The sequence below is a fragment of the Rhododendron vialii genome, chromosome 5a (genome assembly GCF_030253575.1).
Source record: "Rhododendron vialii isolate Sample 1 chromosome 5a, ASM3025357v1".
In the NCBI taxonomy this organism is placed as follows: domain Eukaryota; kingdom Viridiplantae; phylum Streptophyta; class Magnoliopsida; order Ericales; family Ericaceae; genus Rhododendron; species Rhododendron vialii.
Window position 1 is genome coordinate 5002809 of NC_080561.1, and position 21254 is coordinate 5024062.

The 21254-nt window shown below is 37.9% G+C and overlaps 1 protein-coding gene across 2 annotated transcripts; it reads left to right on the forward strand.

Moving 5' to 3' along the window:
* The first annotated feature begins 13392 nt into the window (after positions 1–13392).
* LOC131325481 (protein unc-13 homolog) lies at positions 13393–20477 on the forward strand. Of its 2 annotated transcripts, XM_058357772.1 has the most exons (6): positions 13393–13724; positions 13773–14007; positions 15697–16552; positions 17326–17783; positions 18667–18856; positions 18966–20477. In XM_058357772.1, exons 1-6 carry the CDS (start codon positions 13531–13533, stop codon positions 19946–19948), a joined length of 2916 nt encoding a protein of 971 aa, XP_058213755.1. In that variant the 5' UTR covers positions 13393–13530; the 3' UTR covers positions 19949–20477. The 2 variants fall into 2 exon arrangements, with proteins under 2 accessions (XP_058213755.1, XP_058213754.1); XM_058357771.1 differs by having other exon boundaries at positions 13393–14007.
* The last annotated feature ends 777 nt before the right edge of the window (positions 20478–21254 follow it).

The following is a 21254-nucleotide window of genomic DNA, read 5'->3' on the forward strand; positions in this document are numbered from 1 at the left end:
TACCATTGAAATTGTTATCGATACCTCTATATTTCAAATCCCAGAAAATCACTTATTATCGATACCATTTGCTTAGGTATCGATACCTTTGTGTTCCAAAACCTAGAAAATCATTTGTTATCGATACCTTTGGTCTTTGTTATCGATACCCTTGCGTCTGGAACACTTTTTGGTGAAATGGTATCAATACCATTGTGCTAGGTATCGATACATTTGACTTAGGGACAGCTTTTCAGCTTTGGGACAGCTTTGCAGCTTTGTCCTAAACTTCATTTTTTTGACCCCCGATCACTTCTAACACCTTTAAACCATCTCTAAGCTTGGTTACTCGTCCTTTGATGATTCGTTGATCATTTCCACTCTTCAAACAATCGTTAAGTGTCATCTTAGTTTTGTTGTAAATGAGAAATGTACCGTAAAGCTGGTTAGGAGTACCGTAGGATATATGGGGTGTTGTACTGAGTATTATGGGTAGACGTGAGCATGTCTAGCAGGATCTCTTGTCCTCTTGATTCTTGAACTATTAATTCTCAATGGCATTCATTATCTAAGGTTTAAGTATCGATACAGGCGGGTCATACGTCATATAGTTACTATGGGTTGGTAGGTTACTTAGAGTATGGTGACAAATGTGGGGAATGGTATGTGTTTATTCATTAGCCGATGTTATGATAAAGTTGATTGTTTAGAATGCTAGAAGTGGAATTGATGTTGTGAAATAACTGTTAAGATAATATAATGACTTGTGTCCTCACGACTCGTAGAATTTTTTTCAATTCCTTTGGCACTCGTCCAATGAGGTTCAAGCCTAGAAACAAATGGATAGAGTATTGAGGGATTATATATAAGGGCTTAGTACGTTATGTGGGATGAGGATATGTAAACTAATAAAAAGACATGAACACGTATATTTGTGGAGTCATATAATGGTTGACTGAAGTTTTGTGGCACAACTGATATATTGATGATGGAGATGATTATAAAACGATGACGATTATGAAAAATGTGAAAGGTGGCCCAAGTGGTCATTATTGAGAGAATAGACTCGGGGTGACCCTGCGCTCGAGGAAACTAGACCTGAGGTGACCCATGTGATTATTATTATTGAGGGAATAAACTCGGGGTGACCCTACGCTCGAGGAAACTAGACCCGAGGTGACCCATGTGATTATTGATGGGAAGTACTTGATTTAAAGAAAGAAATAGTTTTGCGATAAAGGGAATTGGTGATGATAAATGTGGACACCATAAAGATTGTGGTATTGTACGAGAAATAATAAGATGTTTTGGAATGGCTTATATAGACTAACGTGGATTGATGTGAATTTATTAATGTATTTAGTCTGAGAAGTAGACGGTTAGTGACATTCAGGTGAAGTCTTGAATCTTTTGATTAAAGCGTGATGCTCGTTGGTAATCATTCGTACTTTGGGCGTATCTGTCAACACTCAGTCATCCATAGTGCATGATTCATCACATTTCCATATAGTTTGTGTAAAGAATTCTCTACTGGGCACGTGTTTGCTCAACCTTTCTATCACTTTCAGGTACGGACCAAAGATAGCGGCATGAAGTGTTGTGCATGCATGACTTCATCTCCTTTTGAAAGCTGACACTGAGGAATTTCCCAACATCTTTATAGACTTTATTTTGGAGGATGTCATATAGTTCGAGTTGCTTTATTTTGACCAAGGATATTTGTAATACTCGTAACTCTCATAACCTTTGTACTTATAATATTTGGGCCTCGGAGCCAATGATGTAACTTTTTGAAAACTCGTGGATAAGAAGGTACAATTATGGAAGTAGATACGTTAAACTCTTTTGGGTATCGTATGGTTATGGTAAGGTTTCATTTATGAAATTCATTTATATTTATGTTAAAAATCGAGGGCGTGACAAAACCAATTTATATAAATATATTTATATATATAATAAAATTAAGTCGGTTCGGTTCGGGGGGTTTCGGTTTGGGGCTGTTCGGTGTGTTCGGTTCGGTTCGATCAGTTTAAAATGCAACAAAACCGAGACCGAACCGAATTTGGTTCGGTTCGGTTCGGGGTGGACCGAATCGGGAAATCCCTCCACCACCCCGACCAAAGACTGAACTGATCAGTCGATTTTTTTCGGTCCGGTCGGGTTCATAACAGCCCTTCGATTAGTAATTTAGGGCTCACACAGACCCCCTTGTATATTAGTAGTTTTAGAAACTTCACGGTGTAGGTTTTTAATATTACATATTTACCCCCAAAAACCTTCGGAGAAGAACCTGAAAAAACCGGTCCGAGCATGGGTGCACAATTTGGTGCACACCAAATGCACATTGTGTTGTGTCGGACTCACCTAGGAATTTCACACAAATGACCCAAACCACTCAATTTATTTGAATTTTTTTTCTAAGAATTCTTGAAAAAAAATCGGTTTAGTCGAATATCGGTAAGAGCTTGATCAATTATTCGCTCAATTCTTATCAAGCAATTGAATGAAAAATTGATCAAACCTTTACCGATATTCGACTGATCTGATTTTTTTTGCAACGATCCTTAGAAATGTATTTGAAAAAAAATGGAATAGTTTAGATCATTTATGTGGCACTCCGAGATGAATCCCACCCAACGCAATGTGTATTTGGATACACCAAATGGTGTACCCATAGTTTTATTGAAAAATCGGGAACCCCGTTATTTAGGGGTGTTAAAAAAAGACTGCCGGACCCGATCAACCGAAACAACTGGTTTTTGGTCCACCTTTACCCAATTTTGGTTCTGGAACAAGAAAAAAGAGTTAATTTTTTAAGTGAACCAAACCGAAATTAAATGAACCGAATAGGACCGAATCGAACAGACTATATAAACTGAGGGTTTTTATATATTTTACATTAATCGAGTCTGTTCATCTATTTGTTTTTAATCTCGACCGTTCGTTCATCTATTGGGCCATTTGGCCCACTGTCAAGTTTTATATTTGGCCCAATTAAGGCCCATTTCGCGTATTTACCTTTAAGGATAATCTTATATGAATATTACCCTTTTACCCGTCATTAAATGCAATCGCTCCCTCCCACCTCCATTGCACAACCACTTCCAGTCGGCAACCACCTCCGGCCAGTAACTTTTTCCGGCGACCACCTCCGGTAGGTGACTTTTTCTAGCGTCCACCTCCGGTAGGTGACTTTTTCTGGCGTCCACCTCTGGCCGGCGACTGAAAATTCGCAGTGTGAAATTCACAAATTCGCATACCCCTGTGAATTTGTTTAAAACACCACCCACGGCCGTAAATTCACAAATTCACATACGTCTGTGAATTTGTTTAAAACACCACCCACGACTGTAAATTCACAAATTCACATACCCCTGTGAATTTGTTTAAAACACCACCCACTTCTGTAAACTCACATACCCTTGTGAATTTGTTTAAAACACCAGCCACGGCCGTAAATTCACAAATTCACATACCCCTATGAATTTGTTTGAAACACCACCCACGGCTGTAATACAAATTCACGTGCACATACCCACGTGAATTTATTTTAAACACCACTCACGGCCGTAAGTTCACATATTCACATACCCCTATGAATTTGTTTAAAACACCACTCACGACCGTAAATTCACATACCCTGTGAAATTCACATACCCCTGCGAATAGCTCTTTCAGAAATAACCATGAACAACTAGTGAAATTCACTAGCTTTGATTGTACTAGCTCGCGTTATAAAAATTAAAAACAATCAATGCAATTTGCTTCATCTGTATTTTATATGAATTTTAGTGGTCATGAGAATCTGAACTTGCAAATGAAAATAGAAGGAATGCACACCAATGGTAAGAAAAGGACCACAAACGATTATAACTCTAACCTGCCCAGCAGGCTAGAATTAAGGGCGCCTTAGGTTGCATTTTGTCTACATCCCATTCTCATTTTGTAATTTCTCTTTTTCAAGCTTTTGAAAGTATTATTATTGGTGAAAATTTTGAAACACTATGGTTTTCTATCCATTCCTGTTTTTTATTCTATTTGAGATTTGGAGAACCTCAGGATTATGTTATATAGTTAGTGAACATTTGCTAATCTGTAACTTAAGTTGTCTTGGGATCTTTTTGTCAAAAACATAATTACCTTTTTTGTTTTGGGTATGGAGAACCGAAAGTAGGTCTTGTTTTTAGGAACGTTAGCTTTTCTGTTTTTTGATTTTTTTACTTTAGGATTTTATCTGCTCTTTCTCCGTTTAGAGCTTGGAGATCTATTCGATCACTGTTCAAAGCTAGTGAATTTCACAGGGGTATGTGAGTTTGTGAATTTACAGTCGTGGGTGGTGTTTTAAACAAATTCACGGGGTATGTGAATTTGTAAATTTACAGCCGTGGGTGGTGTTTTAAACAAATTCACAGGGGTATGTGAATTTGTGAATTTACGGCCGTGGATGGTGTTTTAAACAAATTCACAGAGGTATGTGAATTTACAGCAGTGGGTGGTGTTTTAAACAAATTCACAGGGGTATGTGAATTTGTAAATTTACGGGCATGAGTGGTGTTTTAAACAAATTCACATAGGTATGTGAATTTGTGAATATATGGCCGTGGGTGGTGTTGTTTTAAACAAATTCATAGGGGGAATGCGAATTTGTGAATTTCACACTGCGAAGTGATTGTGCATTGGAGGTGGGAGGGGGCGATTGCATTTAATGAAGGGTAATATTATAATGTTCATATAAGATTATCCTTAAAGGTAAATAAAAATTGAGTTCATCCTTAGTAAGAATTAAGTCTAGATTTTCTAGACCCACAGGTAATTTTCTGTTTGAATTAATACCCCCTAAGAATATGCTGAGAACATTTATAACATTTGTTAATGCTGAAAATATCTTTAGCGGGTATTAACTATCAAAACATATCCTGGGCCGTCATTTTCCCATGCATAAAAAAAAAAAAAAGAGTGCAAGTAATTGATTTTTTTTAAATTTAATTTTGTTTCCCATTCCATTTAATTTAATTTAATTTAAGTGTCGTCTCTCTTGGCGAGATAGATGTACGCAATCCTATCCATTTATGAAATCTATTATTTTTAGTGGTCGGAGCAACGGAGCCGCTAATGATTTACAGGCAGAACCGGGAAGGTCAAACACATAATCTACTTCCGAGACGGAGAAACTTTTTTCCCATTTAGGTTTCAGTATTCAAGTACAACGAATATGATATCTAAACTTTGTAATCTTTCGGAGATTAATAAAATTTTCTTTTGCAGTTCAAAACAACAACAACCAGTATATACGATATCAGTGCGGCCGTAAAAAAAAATTCTTCACTCGGAAGCATGCTCTAAAGTCTCTCTCCCGCCACATTCTAGTGATTGGTGTGACGCCCACCTCAAAATGGGTGAGCCCCGGACCTACGTCTGGTGAGAAGGACTTCTAGGGCACTGAAAAATCTACCGGCTGGTAGCAGGTATGTGTTTTGCAAAAATTCAATTTAGGTATTCAGATTTTCATAATATTTTTGAAGAAAACGCCACATTGAATAGAAAATTAATACTTCACATTTCAAATAAACTTTCTAATGAAAACTGTTTCTGTTTATCTGAGTTTAAATCAGAATGAATCGTATTTATTAGAGCAGCGACATTAAAAACCTAGAAAAATAATTTCTGCCCTCTACTTTCATCTAAATGTGTACTATAAAATTCATCTTGAGAGAATTATTAGCAGGCCTGCTATAAAAAAATTCGAAACATTATAGATGAGAAAAGGAAGTTGATTTTCGTGCTCCAAAAAAGGACTCAGGCACTCCACCTTTTGTCTTCATTAGGCAAACTTCCTGAATTAGGCTCCGTTCCAGAAACGGAAAAAAGCCTTTATTTTTTAAAAAGGCAATTTCAAGCTCAAAAATGAGGGGTTTATTGAAATCTAAAAATATACACTATGGATCTTGTTTGAAAGATCTCATTGAGATCTTTTATACGATGCAAAAAAAATTAAAAATTTATTTTTCATTTACATTATTTTTGAGTTTGAAAATGTGAAATAAGCTGCTTATTTTTTAAGAAGGTTTCTGGAACGGGATCTTACTCTCTCAATCTAAAACTTTTCCGTGGAAAAGTTCTTTCTTTTTCCTGAAAAAGTTTTTTATAGGTTTTCGCGCTCTACAAAACCCCTCAGGCGCTCCACCTTTTTCACATACTTTAAAGAACTTTTCCGGAGAAAAATTTTAGATTGGGAGAATAATTTAGGAAGTTTGCCTAATGAAGACAAAATGTAGAGCGCCTGAGGTTTTTTTTGGAGCACGAAAATCAGCTTCCATGAGAAAAACAATTGGGAAATTTTTTGACAATTGCCCCATTAATCAACTGCTATATATGCAGGCCAATTCTTCAGCATGGTTGTGCATATATATAGTTACTAGGTGACCGGCTCGTGCTAGCACAAGGTGTCTCATGCCTGATATTGGGACGAGGTGTTTCATGCCTGGTATTCTTTTTTTCGAGTATTCGTATTGTAATAGTGGAATATATTTTGCGAGCAGTCTAGATATATTTACAATACTTTGAAGTCATAGTTAAATTAATTACACAGATTGTTAAGTTAATTACACAAAAGAGAGAGTGACAGAGTTCCAAAGCAAATGATAGAAACCAAAACATTTGCCCTTAGTTTTGGGAAGCAAACCAAACCAAGCCTCTACTTCCAATCAATTAAAACTACACATCTAAAGTCAATACTGGTATCTCTTTCTAAGTGTTAACCACTACCGTAACCATATCATTCTTCCTAACTATATATAGTGTCAGCCTTATCCATAATAACATGTCCAAATTGTCGCAATTCATTTTCCCGCATCTCATCTTCTATTGGTGTCGCACCTATCAGTCCAAGATGGTTTTTGTTTCTAATTCTACCAATCAATTATTTTCTCCCAAAAACAAAATGCAACATAGGATATAAAATGCATACAAATGAGCTTTCAAACAATGTCGGTAATATGCAACAAAAAAAAACTTTCCTTTCCATGAAATCCAATAATCAAACCGAACCGAGGCTTAACTCTCAATAGATTAAAACTACCCCTCTAACTGAAGACTGAATAGGTGTTTTAGCCAATGTTCTAAAAGTCGCTCGGTCGACCACCTTTGAGCTTCGAAACCTATTAATCGCCGATTAATCTGCTTGTAGCAATTAGTCGGGTTTTTATTTATTTATATATAAATACTCTCCAATGACAACTCTCATAAAAACATGAACATTCATCTATCAATCCAACAACATGAATTGTTTTTCAAATATGACATAGAAATCTCTCCTTTGCAGAAAACTGTTAACATGATTATAACACCAACTGGTACTAGGTATGGGCCGTTCATTTATTAGTCACTTACCAATTATAATAACTTTATTTATATACACCAAACAATACTACACTTCGTGATAAGATTTAATAAAAAATATTACTACACTTTGTTTCCAGAATCACTAACGTGTCAATATGGGTATGGGCTTTTAAAAAAAAAACACTAATGTTCGAGGTCGGTGGAGACATGGAGTGAGAGGAGATCTCGAATTTGAGAGAGAGAGAGGCGACAGGCGGCTTGGAAATCTCGTGTTTAACACAGAGATATGACAGGTGACTCCGAGATCGATCAATCGATGACTGGGTGTTGAACAAGCCCTAAATACTGTGATTCAAAACTCTTAAATTGGTATGAATATATAACAGTTACACCCCTTGATTTTCCAAAATTATAGATTTTACCCTTATTAATCGCCGATAGCCGACTAATCGCCCATTAACCGATTAATCGACTTATCGCCGCTAGACGCCGACTGACTAATCGCCGGTTAATTGCCGACTAACTCCGATTAACCTCCTGACCTACTAATTCAACCTTCGAGGCATTAATCTAATCGGTTAGGCCAAATTTTCGATTAATCGGCGATTAAATCCTTCTTTTAGAACACTGGTTTTAGCATACATTCTCTATGTAACAAAGGTATATGAGGGTAAGCAAAACTAACTTGTGAAGTCATGAAAATAGAAGCTAGAGGAATACTAATCTTTGCCAAGAAAATAATAGTGAATGAAGTACAAGCTGATTAAAACAAGTTCTCAGAGCAAGCAACTGAATGAGAGCAGTTATATGAACATGATATTTCACAAGAACCGCAAAAGGAGTTCTTATATCGCTGGAACAGTTGTAGCAAGTGATTCCAGCACACAAAACTCTGAACTCATATGTTGAGTTTCAGTAATGCAAAACAAGGTGCTAAGCTTATTTTTTAAGACCTAAAAAGGCTAGTGACAAGGACAAAGCATCCAGTTATCTTCATCGAACACTGAAATAGCTACTATGCAGAGAACTTTACAATAATACTTTAAGGTTTCAATGTGTGTCAAATGAGCTTTTGGCTTGCCCCTCCGAGAAAGCTAACTTCTCCGATTGAAGTTCCCACATTAATCACCTAAATGGATAGTACAATACAATTAAGAAAGTGAGAACATTACAATTTGGTCAATTAAAGTTTCAGCAGCAAATTAAGCTCAAAACAGGACTGCATGAGAGCTCTAAAGGGCAGTCAACATGTTCAAATGATGCACACGTATAAGATGACAAAGTAATTTGAACAAGGGCAAAACTGTATCCGCTACTATACATAAGATAAATTTGGTCAATTGGACAGATCCGATGGGCATATTCTATTGAACATCTAATCTATTCCACTTCCCTAATTTATCCTCTATTAGTAGTCTAAACATACAGTACAAACAAAGGATAGTGTATCTTTTGAGTTATGCTCCATTGTCAAGATAGTGTATCCATAGTCTAAGAAACTCATCACCTCATGAAACCTCCATTGTCCCACCAATTAGTATATTTTGTCTCATCTTCCCTTTTTCTTTCCTTTCTTTTTCTATTTTTTTCCTCTACCTTTCTCCTTTTCCTTCCTTCAAACCTAAGTGATTGTTCATATGGCTTCTATTACTTCGATTACTAATGCTCAGAAACTCTTCCACTCAAATAAATACAGATTTTCTAAACCTATGTAGCTGCCTTCTAAGCCTTATGATCAGTGACATGTTGTAGACTCCAATGAGTTGAGTTGTTCTGTATCTTTTTCTTTCCTATTTTTTTGTGCTTTTTTCTTCTGTCTTTCTCCTTTTCCTTCCTTATCAACTCAGTTAGTATTCTTATGGATTCTATTACTTCTATTACTGATTCTTAGAAACTCTTATACTCAAAGAAATATAGTTTTTTCGAGCCTATGTAGCTTTCTTCAATGGCATGTGAAATCTAGTGAGTTGAGTCATTTAACGATCATAGCAACATCATAAATGGAATACATGCACAATTTAAAGCGGCAATAAGAAAAATATGGTGCTCATAATTTCCTACAGAAAAACAAACACTGTTCCCAATCCTTTCGCTTTTAACTCTTACTATATGATTTTTAGATCAAGTTGCATACCTAAAATACTGGGTTACTTCCAGATTTAAACACTTAGAATCCATATACATTGAGCCACAATAGGCTTTTCTGTCAAACTAAAACATGTGACCAAAAATAAGTTTCAGCATCCATCCCTAGCTATCTCGAAGTGATTTACCATGCATGCAACCATGCACTAAAGCACTTGGCAGCCAAGAGAACATAGTACCTGCTGGTTCTTTAGACTACTAACCCTGTACCAATTATAGGAACACACAATAAAAACCACATGTGTGGTAACATACCAGTGAGTGTGACACATGAATTAGTGCTTCATCAAGTGGAGCTGAGAACTCACCAAACTAGTTAATTCCTTTTCTATCACCAAGTCCATGTAGCAAAGCCTGGATGAACCAAAAAGTTAAGTTCTAAGACTCGACCTCATATACATGTATGAGTGCATTGCTTTCTAGTTTCCACGTACCTAGCATCAGCACATACAGTTCAACGCTTAAAAAATGAGGTATCACCAGAATGAATGACGTGAAATAGAAACAAATTCAATAACTAAAACCCAAAGAAATCCTCAAATTTACACCCAAAAAATATCTTAACAGAAATTCTAGTAATGGTCTTTAAACTACCAATTAGAAAGGAATTCAGTAGAAATGGAAACTGCAATGTTTCCCACTACAGCTTTTATGTTACATCCTGTTCCTTTCATGGAGAGTAGAGAAGTCAGTTGAACAGAACCTTCTCCATTCGTAACCTTTTGAAAATACCTAGCAGAGACCGGTTTTTATTGGGCGAGTGAGGTGCTTTTCAACAAAACCTTCTTCATTCGTAATGTGGCTCCCGAACCCAAAGTCTCGACGTTTTCGCCAGACCAAAAGCCTTTTTCAAACGAGTTCTCAGTTTCTCGAATCATCCATCTCAAAAATTCGGGCGGCGACTCTTCGAGGGCGCGCCGGACGGGCAGCCCACGATACGCATTGTGTGACTTAGTCTGAGACTAGACTTTTACTCTTTAAAATGAACCAGTATTGAATACTCGAAGTTACATGGAACTTTCATGAATTTTTCTTTCATCCAAGAATGTAATCGTATAATATCTATTTTAGGGGGGAAAAAAGAAGAAGAAGAGGGAGTGGTGGTAGGGGCGGGCTGTGAACCCTCAAAACAAATGAGAATCCAGGAATGCTGCAAAGCAGCTCCCTGTAATGCACCACTATAGCCGTTCAAAAGTGTTTTTAATGGTCCGAATTAAAAACCAATTCTTTCAAGAAAAAGTAAACTCTTCCTCGAAACTGAAAAGAGTTTGTTCTCAATCCGGACCATTAATTGTCGAGATGCGGTCTGCACGGCACTTTATATGGAGTTGCTTTTCAGTATCCCCGGATCCCAACAAATGAAGTGTACCTATTACCCGTCTGACCAACCGGGCTAGTAGGCAACTTACTCTTCATGAAATTCACGTAAAATCAAGGTCTATGTATATATTATGTATAAAGAAAATCTGAACAAATAGACACTTTCATAATTTATTGAATGGCAGGATCTTTATTATGTCATCACATGCGTGGATTAATATCCCATTGACTGACTAATGGCTATTTAACTTATTTCCAATTCCTAAGTTGGTTCATCATCATAGGTGAACTTGTACGTTAGATGATTTCAATGACTAGAAGACAACTTTAGCAACGTATTTAATTTTGACCATATTCATATCCTCTCTTTTTTTTTTCGAATTTTGGGCATCGGTATGTCCGCGTCCTATCGTATCTCGTATTCGAGTCGGTGCTTGCTATTTCATTTCCCGATTTCGATTGTATTTTTATACGGAAATTGTCCTTGTGGCTGACAGATTCTAAGTGCAAAGTGAATAAAATGTTAGAAGATTCCAATTGACAATTTGCAATGATAATTACTTGTATAAAGATATGAATTCAGGGTGGAATATGAGCTTATATAGGTGGATTATAATTTCCGACCTACCAAAAAAAAAATATAGGTGGATTATCAAAAGGCAAAATTTTTTGTGCCAAAAATCTTTATGCCTCTGTACCAAGGGATTTTCCGGTCGTTGGACTTTAAACATAAAAAAAATAAAAAATTACACAATCTAACAGCCGAAAAAGTTTTCGCAACAAAAGTACAAGAATTTTTTGGACAGAGAAGGTCGGACCCCGATTATCAGTCGGCTGACGATGATTGTGGGTGGTGGTTGTCATTTTTTGAGAATCTTTGTGTGTAGTTTTGGTCATAGGTAAGTGGCCAAAACCTCTCTTCTGATTTGACGATGTGCATGGCCCGAAGTGATTGTTTCAGAGACTTACGTTCTACCGATTTGGTGCCAGCCAGAACATTGATTTTACTAAATTGGTTTTCTTGCTTGCTAGAGACACCAATCGATTGCGTTCACTTTGGGTTTCTAGAACTACAATAAATAAAAAAATTCGCACGGTCCTTAATAAATTTTCTTCCAAAGAATTATTTTCATTTTTCTATCTAACCTTTCCCATTTATATGAACAAATTAGGAGTATCATTTTCTTACTAGTTTGAGAGTAGGGTAAGAAATATTTAATTTTGTGTTATATGGTTAAAACAGTCATCTTCCTATCCACACCCTCTTGCCATCCGCACCGTCCACACCTCCCATTTCCAGATCAAATTGTGACCATTCGAACTGGTCAATGTGATCAGAACGTGTTTTTAAGGGTACCCGTGAGAAATCAGCAAAAAAAAAAAAAAAGACTCGGAAGGGCATTTGAGCAGTTTTTTATTGAAGCCTTTTTCGGTCATTTTTTTTGCCGATTTTTAGCGGATACCCTTAAAATCACGTTTTGATCACATTGAGAGGCTCGAATCGTCGCAATTCGATCGGAAAAGGGGTGGTGCGGACCGTAGCAAAATCAGGAATTCCAGACTTAAAAACTGGTGTGGTTGAAAATATGTTATCAAATCATCAAATGTATAAACGAAGTAACATGAAAGATGAAAATTTGAGTTGACTATTGAATGTTCAAAAGTCCTTAGATAAAGTTATACTACGTCCGTTCCACAATGACAGTTCCACTTTGTCTCTTTATCTCTTTTCAAATCAAAAAATTAACTATTTCCACGTATAATTTTTCAAAATTTTCCAAATTAGTATTTTAATTTGGTACGAAAAAATTCAAAAATTATACACAGAAGTAGTTGATTTTTTATTTGAAAAATGACACGACTTATCACGGTAGACTCTCAATATGGAATGGAGGGAGACCTGTTTTTTGTTAACCACTTTTATTTTGTTTTGTCGATCATTCTTTATTTTCTCAAACTCTACTAGAAAAACTAACTAATAGTAAAGGATTGACATTTGTCTTTACGTGAGGCCTCCTCACCAATCTATCATTATGCTTAATATATTGTATTATGTATAGATAATTTTCTAATTCCCTTCATCAAGATAAATAATGTGATATAAAAATTGTTAAAAAAAAAACTAAAATTAAAAAATAGCGACTATATTTTCAAAAATAAATTTAGTCCAAACGCGCTATTAGTAAATTTTGCTCACTCCTCAACTCTAATCGTGTTCGCTTTGGGCCTCCAAAAACCAACTTTTCTCTATGCACACGGTACTCTATAATTTTTTTCTCCCATTATTATTCTTATTTTTATATCTATATTTCTCTCCATTTATTACTCAAAACTTATCGCAAAATCCAAACTGACAGAGCCAATCTCGTTTAAAAAAAAATATTCTCCCCCCGTCTCCGTCAGCTTTGTTTGAAATTTAAGTAATGAAAGAGAAAAAGAAAGAAAAATTACTCGTAAATTTTTTTTTCTTCTATTATTTGGTTGAAAGAGAAAACGAGAAGATAGTAACGCATCAAGGTTTGTGAATAACAAATTTTCGCTCACATTTTCATCTCATTTCCCTCCTAAAGTTCCAAACAAAGCAAAACTCAACGTCAACCCATGCCTTAAAACATCAGGCAAGAACAAACCCACCGCACTCTCACTCTCTCTCTCTTCACCTTTGGGTATACCGGATACCCAAAGGAAGAAAAAAAACGCCCAGAACCTCTCTCTCTCTCTCTCTCTCTCTCTCTCCAATTCAACATGGGAATCAGCAATGATAAAACCACAATTCCAGCTCCACCCTCCGACGACGACGACCTCCCCAACCCGTTCGCCGCCCAGCTCGGCCTCCCCCTCTCCGACTTGGAGCTGCGAGAAACCGCCTACGAAGTCCTCGTCGCATCCTGCCGGAGCACCGGCGCCAATCCACTCACCTACATCTCTCAGTCGCAGAGGTCGTCGCCGGCGACGGACAGGTCGCTGTCGATGCCGTCGCCGCGGAGGTCGCCGCCGAAGTCGGCGACACCGAAGAAGTCGACGACGGAGAAATCGTCCAGCAATACGTTGGGGCTGAGGAAGTCGGCGGCGGTGAAGAAGGGTCGGGATTTGTCGGGTCAGGACGCGGGTAAGGCGAAGAGACCCGTGACGGTTCCGGATTTGGTGAGGGTCCAGATGGGTATTTCGGAGCATGCGGATTCGAGGATCAGGAGAGGGTTGTTGAGAATTGCTGTTGCACAGGTAATCTCTCTCTTGATCATGTATATGCAGTGCCGGCTTTGAGTATAAAGTCCAAAGTTCTGTCGCTTTAGGCCCCAAAAAATATATACAAATTGTACGGGTCTGAATGGGAAATCCTGTAGGGCTGCCTATCGTCCGTCCATTTCGGCACGGATTAAAATTCTAGCCCTCTATTGCCGAGATATACGACCGTCCATTGAATGTTTGAATGAAAAGCTGTACCATGCTTGAAAATGCTACTGTATGAAACATGAATGAGCTTTCTGCAAACTCATAATTACTAGTATCCTTGCTGCTAAAATTACATGAAGAGTCAAATTTAAGAGATGATTTTGAAATTTTATAGGGTGTTACTGTTTGAGATTAGTGGTATTTAAGTGATGTTTTCAATAAAAATATTGTATTTTTCAGTTGATGTTTGAAATTTTTTCTTGTTGATGAATACTTAGTCAACTTTATACTGTTTTGTTTGAAAAAATGCATAAAGTGCCTCAAGTTAGATTTTCGCCTCGAAAAGTCACTTTATACTGTTTCGTTTGAAAAAATGCATAAAGTGCCTCAAGTTAGATTTTCGTTTTAGGCCCTGAAAAGTCAGGTACCAGCTCTGATCATAATTGGAAAGTATACTTTACGTGTGTATTCGAATATATATAGAAGTAATCTGCTGGGAGAACAGCTTTTGGGAAACCTCTGAATAGATGAACGATTTCTAGTTAATTGGTTCTCCACTCTGTCATTTGTGTTGGACTTGGATCCGATGAATTGTAAAGTGTCAAAAAATATTCATTTCGATTATGAAAATTTTGAATTTACAATTTGATGATGGAGGAATTTTTTCGGAACATGTTTTCATCCACCAAGAGGGCAGATATTGCGACTTTTGTTTGGGTTTTATCTGTCTTTCGCTTCTCATGTGTATGTAATTTGTTAGTATATCCCTTGATTTTAAAAAACTTCATGGGTTTTTGGTGTTGCTTCCATCAATCACAGTATCTCTGTAAAATCTTGTGATTCGTTTTTTTGTCCCATCGGATTACAAATTTACCGTTGACATTAGCATCACATGTCATTCCAAATGGACTTTGAACATATCGAATTTTGTATTCCATCATTTACCTTTTCAATGTGTTTGAGTGCTTAATTTTGTAGGACTAGTTTTTTATTGTTGGGAATTCAACATTTGTATTGAGTCAAGTCTGTAGACATAAGTTGAACTTTGAACATATTGAATTTTGTAATTCCATCATTTACCTTTTCAATGTGTTGAGTGTTCAATTTTGTAGGACTAGTTTTTTGTTATTGGCGATTCAACATTTGTATTGAGTCAAGTCCGTAGACTTATTAGTTCAACTAGAAACATAAGCATACACCATTTTGGCACTTCCTATAATATTTAGTTCAGTAGAAAACACATCTATGAGCTATTATCTGAAAATCTTCTTGTGTGTAATTTGTATGTTCAGGTTCCAGCTTCTGTGGGTTATAAATAACTTATAGTCCACAAAAGGGTTATGGTTACATTGCTTAATGCTCCAAAGATAGATAATCTGTTAATACACGATTATAGAAGTGGCGTTCATATGCATAGAAAAGCTGTTGAAAAAGCAAAGTTAATGTACTTGGTGATTAGCATAGACATGGTTAATTGCAGTTCAAGAATTATGGACTTGTGTTTCGTACATCTTTCAGGTTGGAAAACGCATTGAGACAATGGTTCTACCACTAGAACTATTACAGCAGTTTAAGCATACCGATTTTCCAAATCAACTAGACTTTGAAGCGTGGCAGAAAAGAAAATTAAAGATTCTCGAAGCAGGTTTACTCTTGCATCCTCACCTGCCTTTAGATAAGAATGATACCGCTCCACAACGGCTAAAGAAGTTGATTTCTGGAGCCTTGGAAAAGCCCATAGAGACCGGAAAGCAGAGTGAAAAAATGAAAGGTCTCAGGACTACTGTAATGTCTCTCGCATGCAGATCATTTGATGGATCTGTTTCGGAGACATGCCACTGGGCAGATGGAGTTCCTCTTAATCTCTGTCTCTACCAAATGTTTTTAGAAGCATGCTTTGACGCGGATGAAAAAACGTCCGTTGTGGAAGAAGTCGATGAGGTGTTGGATCTCGTGAAGAAGACTTGGGTGGTCCTTGGAATAAACCAGATGCTGCATAACCTTTGCTTTTCGTGGGTGTTATTTCACCGTTACATTTCAACGGGACAAGTTGAGACTAACCTGCTCTTTGCTGCTAATAGTCTGTTGGTCGAAGTTGAAAAGGATGCAAAAGCAACTATGAATGCGGCTTGTTCCTCAATCTTGAGTTCAACATTGAATCTTATTCTGGGTTGGACAGAGAAAAGTCTTCTTTCTTACCATGATACCTTTTACAGTGATAACATTGACGTGATGCCAATATTTGTATCTCTGGCGGTATTAGCAGCCAAGATATTGGAAAAGGACATCTCTTCGGGGAAAGAAGTCGATGTAGCGCGGGACAGGGTTGACATGTACATCAGATCGTCTGTACATTCTGCTTTTTCTCAGGCAAGTAATAGAATTCTGAATAATCCTACATGGACTACGCCTTATATACAACTTATTTCGTATAATTCAACTCATTTCCTTTTTCTCTTACCAGAACCCACTCTTCTCCTTGAATCTTTCCTCCATTGTTCTGATTCTTTATGTCCACTGATCACTGAATTATAGTGAGATACGTATCTACCCTTTTTGCTTCTAAATAAGTTTTGGACTGCACATGATGATGGATTTTGGCTGTTGCATGTTTTTTTTTTCCTCTTTGCCCTATGTTCATGGAGAAAGGCATTTCAGTGAGGTTGTATCCTAAATTCTTCGACAAATGATGTCAATTCCAGCAAGCAGTTATTTGAAAACCACCAGTTGTTTAGCTTTCAACCTGTGCACGACATAAGTGTACTGCTGAAATGGTCAATGTGTTCCACCGTTCCACTATACTATCACCCATGTGTTACAGAAAAACTACTGGTAATTGAAAAACCCGTTCGGAACTTCATGAACAGATTTCGTGGAAACAATTTGCACACAATATATCAAGTGGAAATTGAAACTCAATATGAAAGAATCACCTTTTGGTTTGTGACAATTAAATGAAGTTTTGAAGCTTTTGGGAAAAATAGGAATTTTTTACCATAAAATAGGTGTAGGTGTTTTTCAGACTTGAACCTCACATAGTGTCAACATAATGCATTCATTCGTGGTTTTTAGTGAGCTTGTATTCTGAACTTTTTTCTTCAGAAACATGACCTTTGTTTTCTCGTTGGCTTGTCTTAAGACAGAAAGTGGAGATGATAAAATCAAGCAAGAAGTCGTCTAAAAACCAGCGAAATCCTCTTCCTGTCCTTTCAATTCTTGCACAATACATCATCGAAGTAGCTCTTAATGAGAAGGAGATATTTAGTCCTATACTGAAAAGATGGCACCCTCTTGCAGCAGGTGCAGCCGTAGCTGTGCTTCATGCTTGCTATGGAAATGAATTAAAGCGATTTGTTAAAATTGCGGGTATTGGCGAGTTGTCACCCAATGTTGTATTAGTGTTGTATGCTGCAGATAAGTTGGAAAGGGTTCTTGTTCAAATAGCTGTTGAAGATTCAGTTGAAAGTGAGGATGGTGGGAAGGCGGTAATCCAGGAGATGACTCCTTTTGAGTCTGAAGGTGTGATGGACAGTCTTGTGAAGACATGGATAGGGACAAGAGTCGACAGGCTTAGGGAATTGGTTGGCAGGAATCTGCAAGAAGAGGTATCCATTGACTTATCTCTCCACTTCTTCTGTTTCCAACAACTGTTTTTCAAGAATGAGTGGGAAAAAAAGGAACCGTTTATAGCAAGCAGGAAAGGGATATTTCGAATTCTTGTTGACTGTAAAACCATAAACCAAAAATCAGCTGTTCTTTATCTACTATGTGTTTAAGTTCCTTTTTTTTGGGGTCCCCCACCCCCCCGGGGCTTGTTTCAAGAGAAAGAACAGGGGAGGGATTTTTGGTGGTTCCGTGATGTATATATTGTTAAATGTCTGGATTAGGCTTTTTAGTTCTTGAATGACCATTCATCTCCGGAGGGGGTAAGAGCCGACGGTAGAAGCGAGTTTCTGGTAAAGTTTCCAGGGTTGGTAACCATACATAGTTTTAAGTTTCTCTCTGACCTTTGGTGGTGCTGTCTCCCGCTAGTTCTAATCAACAAATGAAACACGTCCATCGCGCAAAACACTCTCCACGCTGACTAGCTTGTTATTGAATTGTAAGACTTTTAGAATCTGAGGGCATTTTTTTTGTCTGCTTATTTACTTTATTTGCATGTCGGATTGGGAGATGTTGCCAAGCGGGGGTGCTTGGTAGCGGTGCCGAGTGGCCGATCCGGTCAGATTCAATCCGAGCCGTCCATGCCGAGATGAACGACCGGATGCCACTCAGCACCCCGCTTGACAAGGGGGTGCTTGGCAGCATCCCCAGGTCCTATGCATATCATCGTGCTATAAACAACACCATTAATGGTTCTATGATTTAAAGATGCACGGTTATTATCATTTTGTTGACTGCTAAATGGTCTCATCTATCTGTATAGGAACTTGAAAATTATCTTTTGTCTTTTCAAACGACCTAATGTTACAAACCTCTTCTTCCTAGGATTGGGACCCAGAGGCATACAAAGAGCGATATGCTCCGTCTGCTGGTGATGTTCTACGAATGATGGATGAAACAGTCGAAGCATTCTTTTTGTTGCCAATGACAAGGCATCGGGCTTTACTTCCTGATTTGATGGGAGGTCTTGACCAATGTTTGCAACAATACATAATGGAGGCAAAATCTGGCTGTGGTAATACTACCAAACCTTAAAATTTTTCAGCACTCTAGCCAAGTATTAGTATTAGACAATTCAGACTCGTTTGCACCTTCTAACTATCATTTGCAATTCTGATAAGCAGGAAGCCGAAATACTTTCATTCCTGTCATGCCTGCCTTGACCAGATGTAAAACCGGATCAAAACTACCTGTTGCGTTTAAGAGGAAAGAAAATTCATATGCAGCTCAGGGGAGGAAACCTCAATTGGGAACAACTGATGGGGAGAATTCACTGGGGCTGCCGCAGCAATGTGTTCGTATTAACACTATGCAGCATATTCGGGTAGAGTTGGAAGTTTTGGTAAAGAGGATAATAAACCGTCTGAATTCTAAATCTAGTAGCCCGGAAGATATTTCCCAGGGGATCGGCAAAAAGTTTGAGCTTTCCATAGCTGCTTGTGTGGAAGGGCTCCAGCAACTTTGCGAGGCAACCGCGTATAAGGTCATATTTCATGATCTAAGTCGTGTTCTTTGGGATGGCCTGTATGTAGGAGAAGTTGCTCTCTCTAGGATCGAACCCTTCCTTGAGGAGCTGGAGCAACATTTGGAGATCATTTTAGCAACAGCGCACGACAGAGTTCGAACACGTCTCATCATTGAGGTAATGAAAGCTTCTTTTGAGGGGTTCTTGTTCGTTTTGCTTGCTGGAGGCCCTTCTCGTGCTTTTACGAGGCAGGATTCGGATACTTTGGAGGAGGATTTCATGTTTCTTATGGATTTGTTCTGGTTCAACGGTGATGGATTGCCATCTGAGTTGATAATCAAGGCTTCAACCACAGTGAAAGGTGTCATTCCCCTTTTTCGCATTCCTACAGAAAGCCTTATCGACCAATTCAGGCGCATTACACAAGATACCTATGGTTTGTCTGCTAAATCCAAGCTTCCATTGCCTCCGACTTCAGGTAAGTGGGATCCCACTGACCCGAACACGCTTTTGCGAGTATTATGTCACAGAAATGACGATATGGCTTCTAATTTCCTTAAGAAAACATACAATTTGCCAAAGGAAGTTATTCAAGTCCAAGTCCCTGAGCTAAAACTGCCATATGACTCGATGCTGGGTTAGAAATGGCATTTCATACGACACACAAACATCGGAAGCTCTTATGATATACTCTGACCAGGGATTCAGGGAAGCAGGGAGTTGCTCTTGTACAGTATACTTATGGGCATGACTCTTTTGTTTAAGCGCCGCCAATAACGGGTTGCTCTTGTACAGTACACATGCGGCTGTGACTCTTTGCTTTAAGCGGTCGCTAATAACGGGAACAATGTACGTATTCTTCTTGTGTAGCAGGCCACAAAGGCTTTAGAAGTCGAGGCCCGGGAATTTTACATAATTATCATGAAGTCCATTCCAACGAGTTTAGAAGTGTTTGTTTGACCCGGTGAGCTTCTTGGGTCATCGATGGAAATGATAATTATTGTTTTTTTTTTTTTTTTTCAAACTTCCTACTGTCTGCTTCAGAAATGTGATCAGTTTGCAGAATAAGAACATAAGTTTGCCTATTTATAACAAAGACGTGGAAGGCATAATGTTGATTGTGTGTTATGGCATTTTAGAACATGAAATGGATTGCTTTATTTTGATCCTCTACAGTTTGGTTTCTGAGGTTTAAAGCTGATTTTGCATTCCTTTAAGTGTAGGCTGCTGAGTATGCCATATAGTTTGAAAGTTTATTCTCTCTCTCTCTCTCTCTCTCTCTCTCTCTCTGGGCGCGCATGTGTGTGGAAAAATGGAAAAACATGGCTTTAACTTGTAAACGGCTCTGTTTATAGTGAACGACTCCTACTCCGGTGAACGACTCTTGCCGTCTAGATTTTATATGTGCTTCTCAGATTTGACCTAGGGTCTGATCCGTTTGGGATTCTCTACTATCTAGACTTAGATTGGTTTTCATCTGGCGATTCGCCGGTCTTGTTACTGCAGGGGGTGCCTATGTCGAAGTCTGGGTAGTTTTGACTCTTTCTTGTATCTTTTGATGAAATCTGTATTGCCTTCGGACTTTGTCATGAAATGAATTGAATGTGTTCAAAAAAAAAAAAAACTTGTAAAATTTTAATTTGTGACGCTTGGTTATTGGATTCTAGACTTTTTGCTATTAACAATTGTTCATAAGATTATTCCGTCTTTGTTGCTTCTTTTGTTAGCCTGGTTTTTAGGTTTTGATGCTGTTGTCGTTGTTTCGGGGTATGCCTATGTGATCTCTTGTAGCTTTGCACTTTTTGGTGGCTATAAAATGCTGCTACTAAAAATGCATTCAGCTGTTAATGGTGATATGTTAAAGTCACATAATGCGCGGGTGGGAGAGGGAGAGCGAGCATGAAAGTGTCTTTCAAATAACTAAAATTCTTGAGTGCAAGGAATGAGA

What these genes read in the sequence shown, in the direction of transcription:
- LOC131325481 (XM_058357771.1), top strand. Translation starts at nt 13,531, where the DNA reads ATGGGAATCAGCAATGATAAAACCACAATTCCAGCTCCACCCTCCGAC. An exon ending in TGAGAATTGCTGTTGCACAG is followed by an intron (nt 14,008 to 15,696) that starts GTAATCTCTCTC and finishes TACATCTTTCAG; the next exon opens with GTTGGAAAACGCATTGAGAC. An exon ending in GGAGGCAAAATCTGGCTGTG is followed by an intron (nt 18,857 to 18,965) that starts GTAATACTACCA and finishes TCTGATAAGCAG; the next exon opens with GAAGCCGAAATACTTTCATT.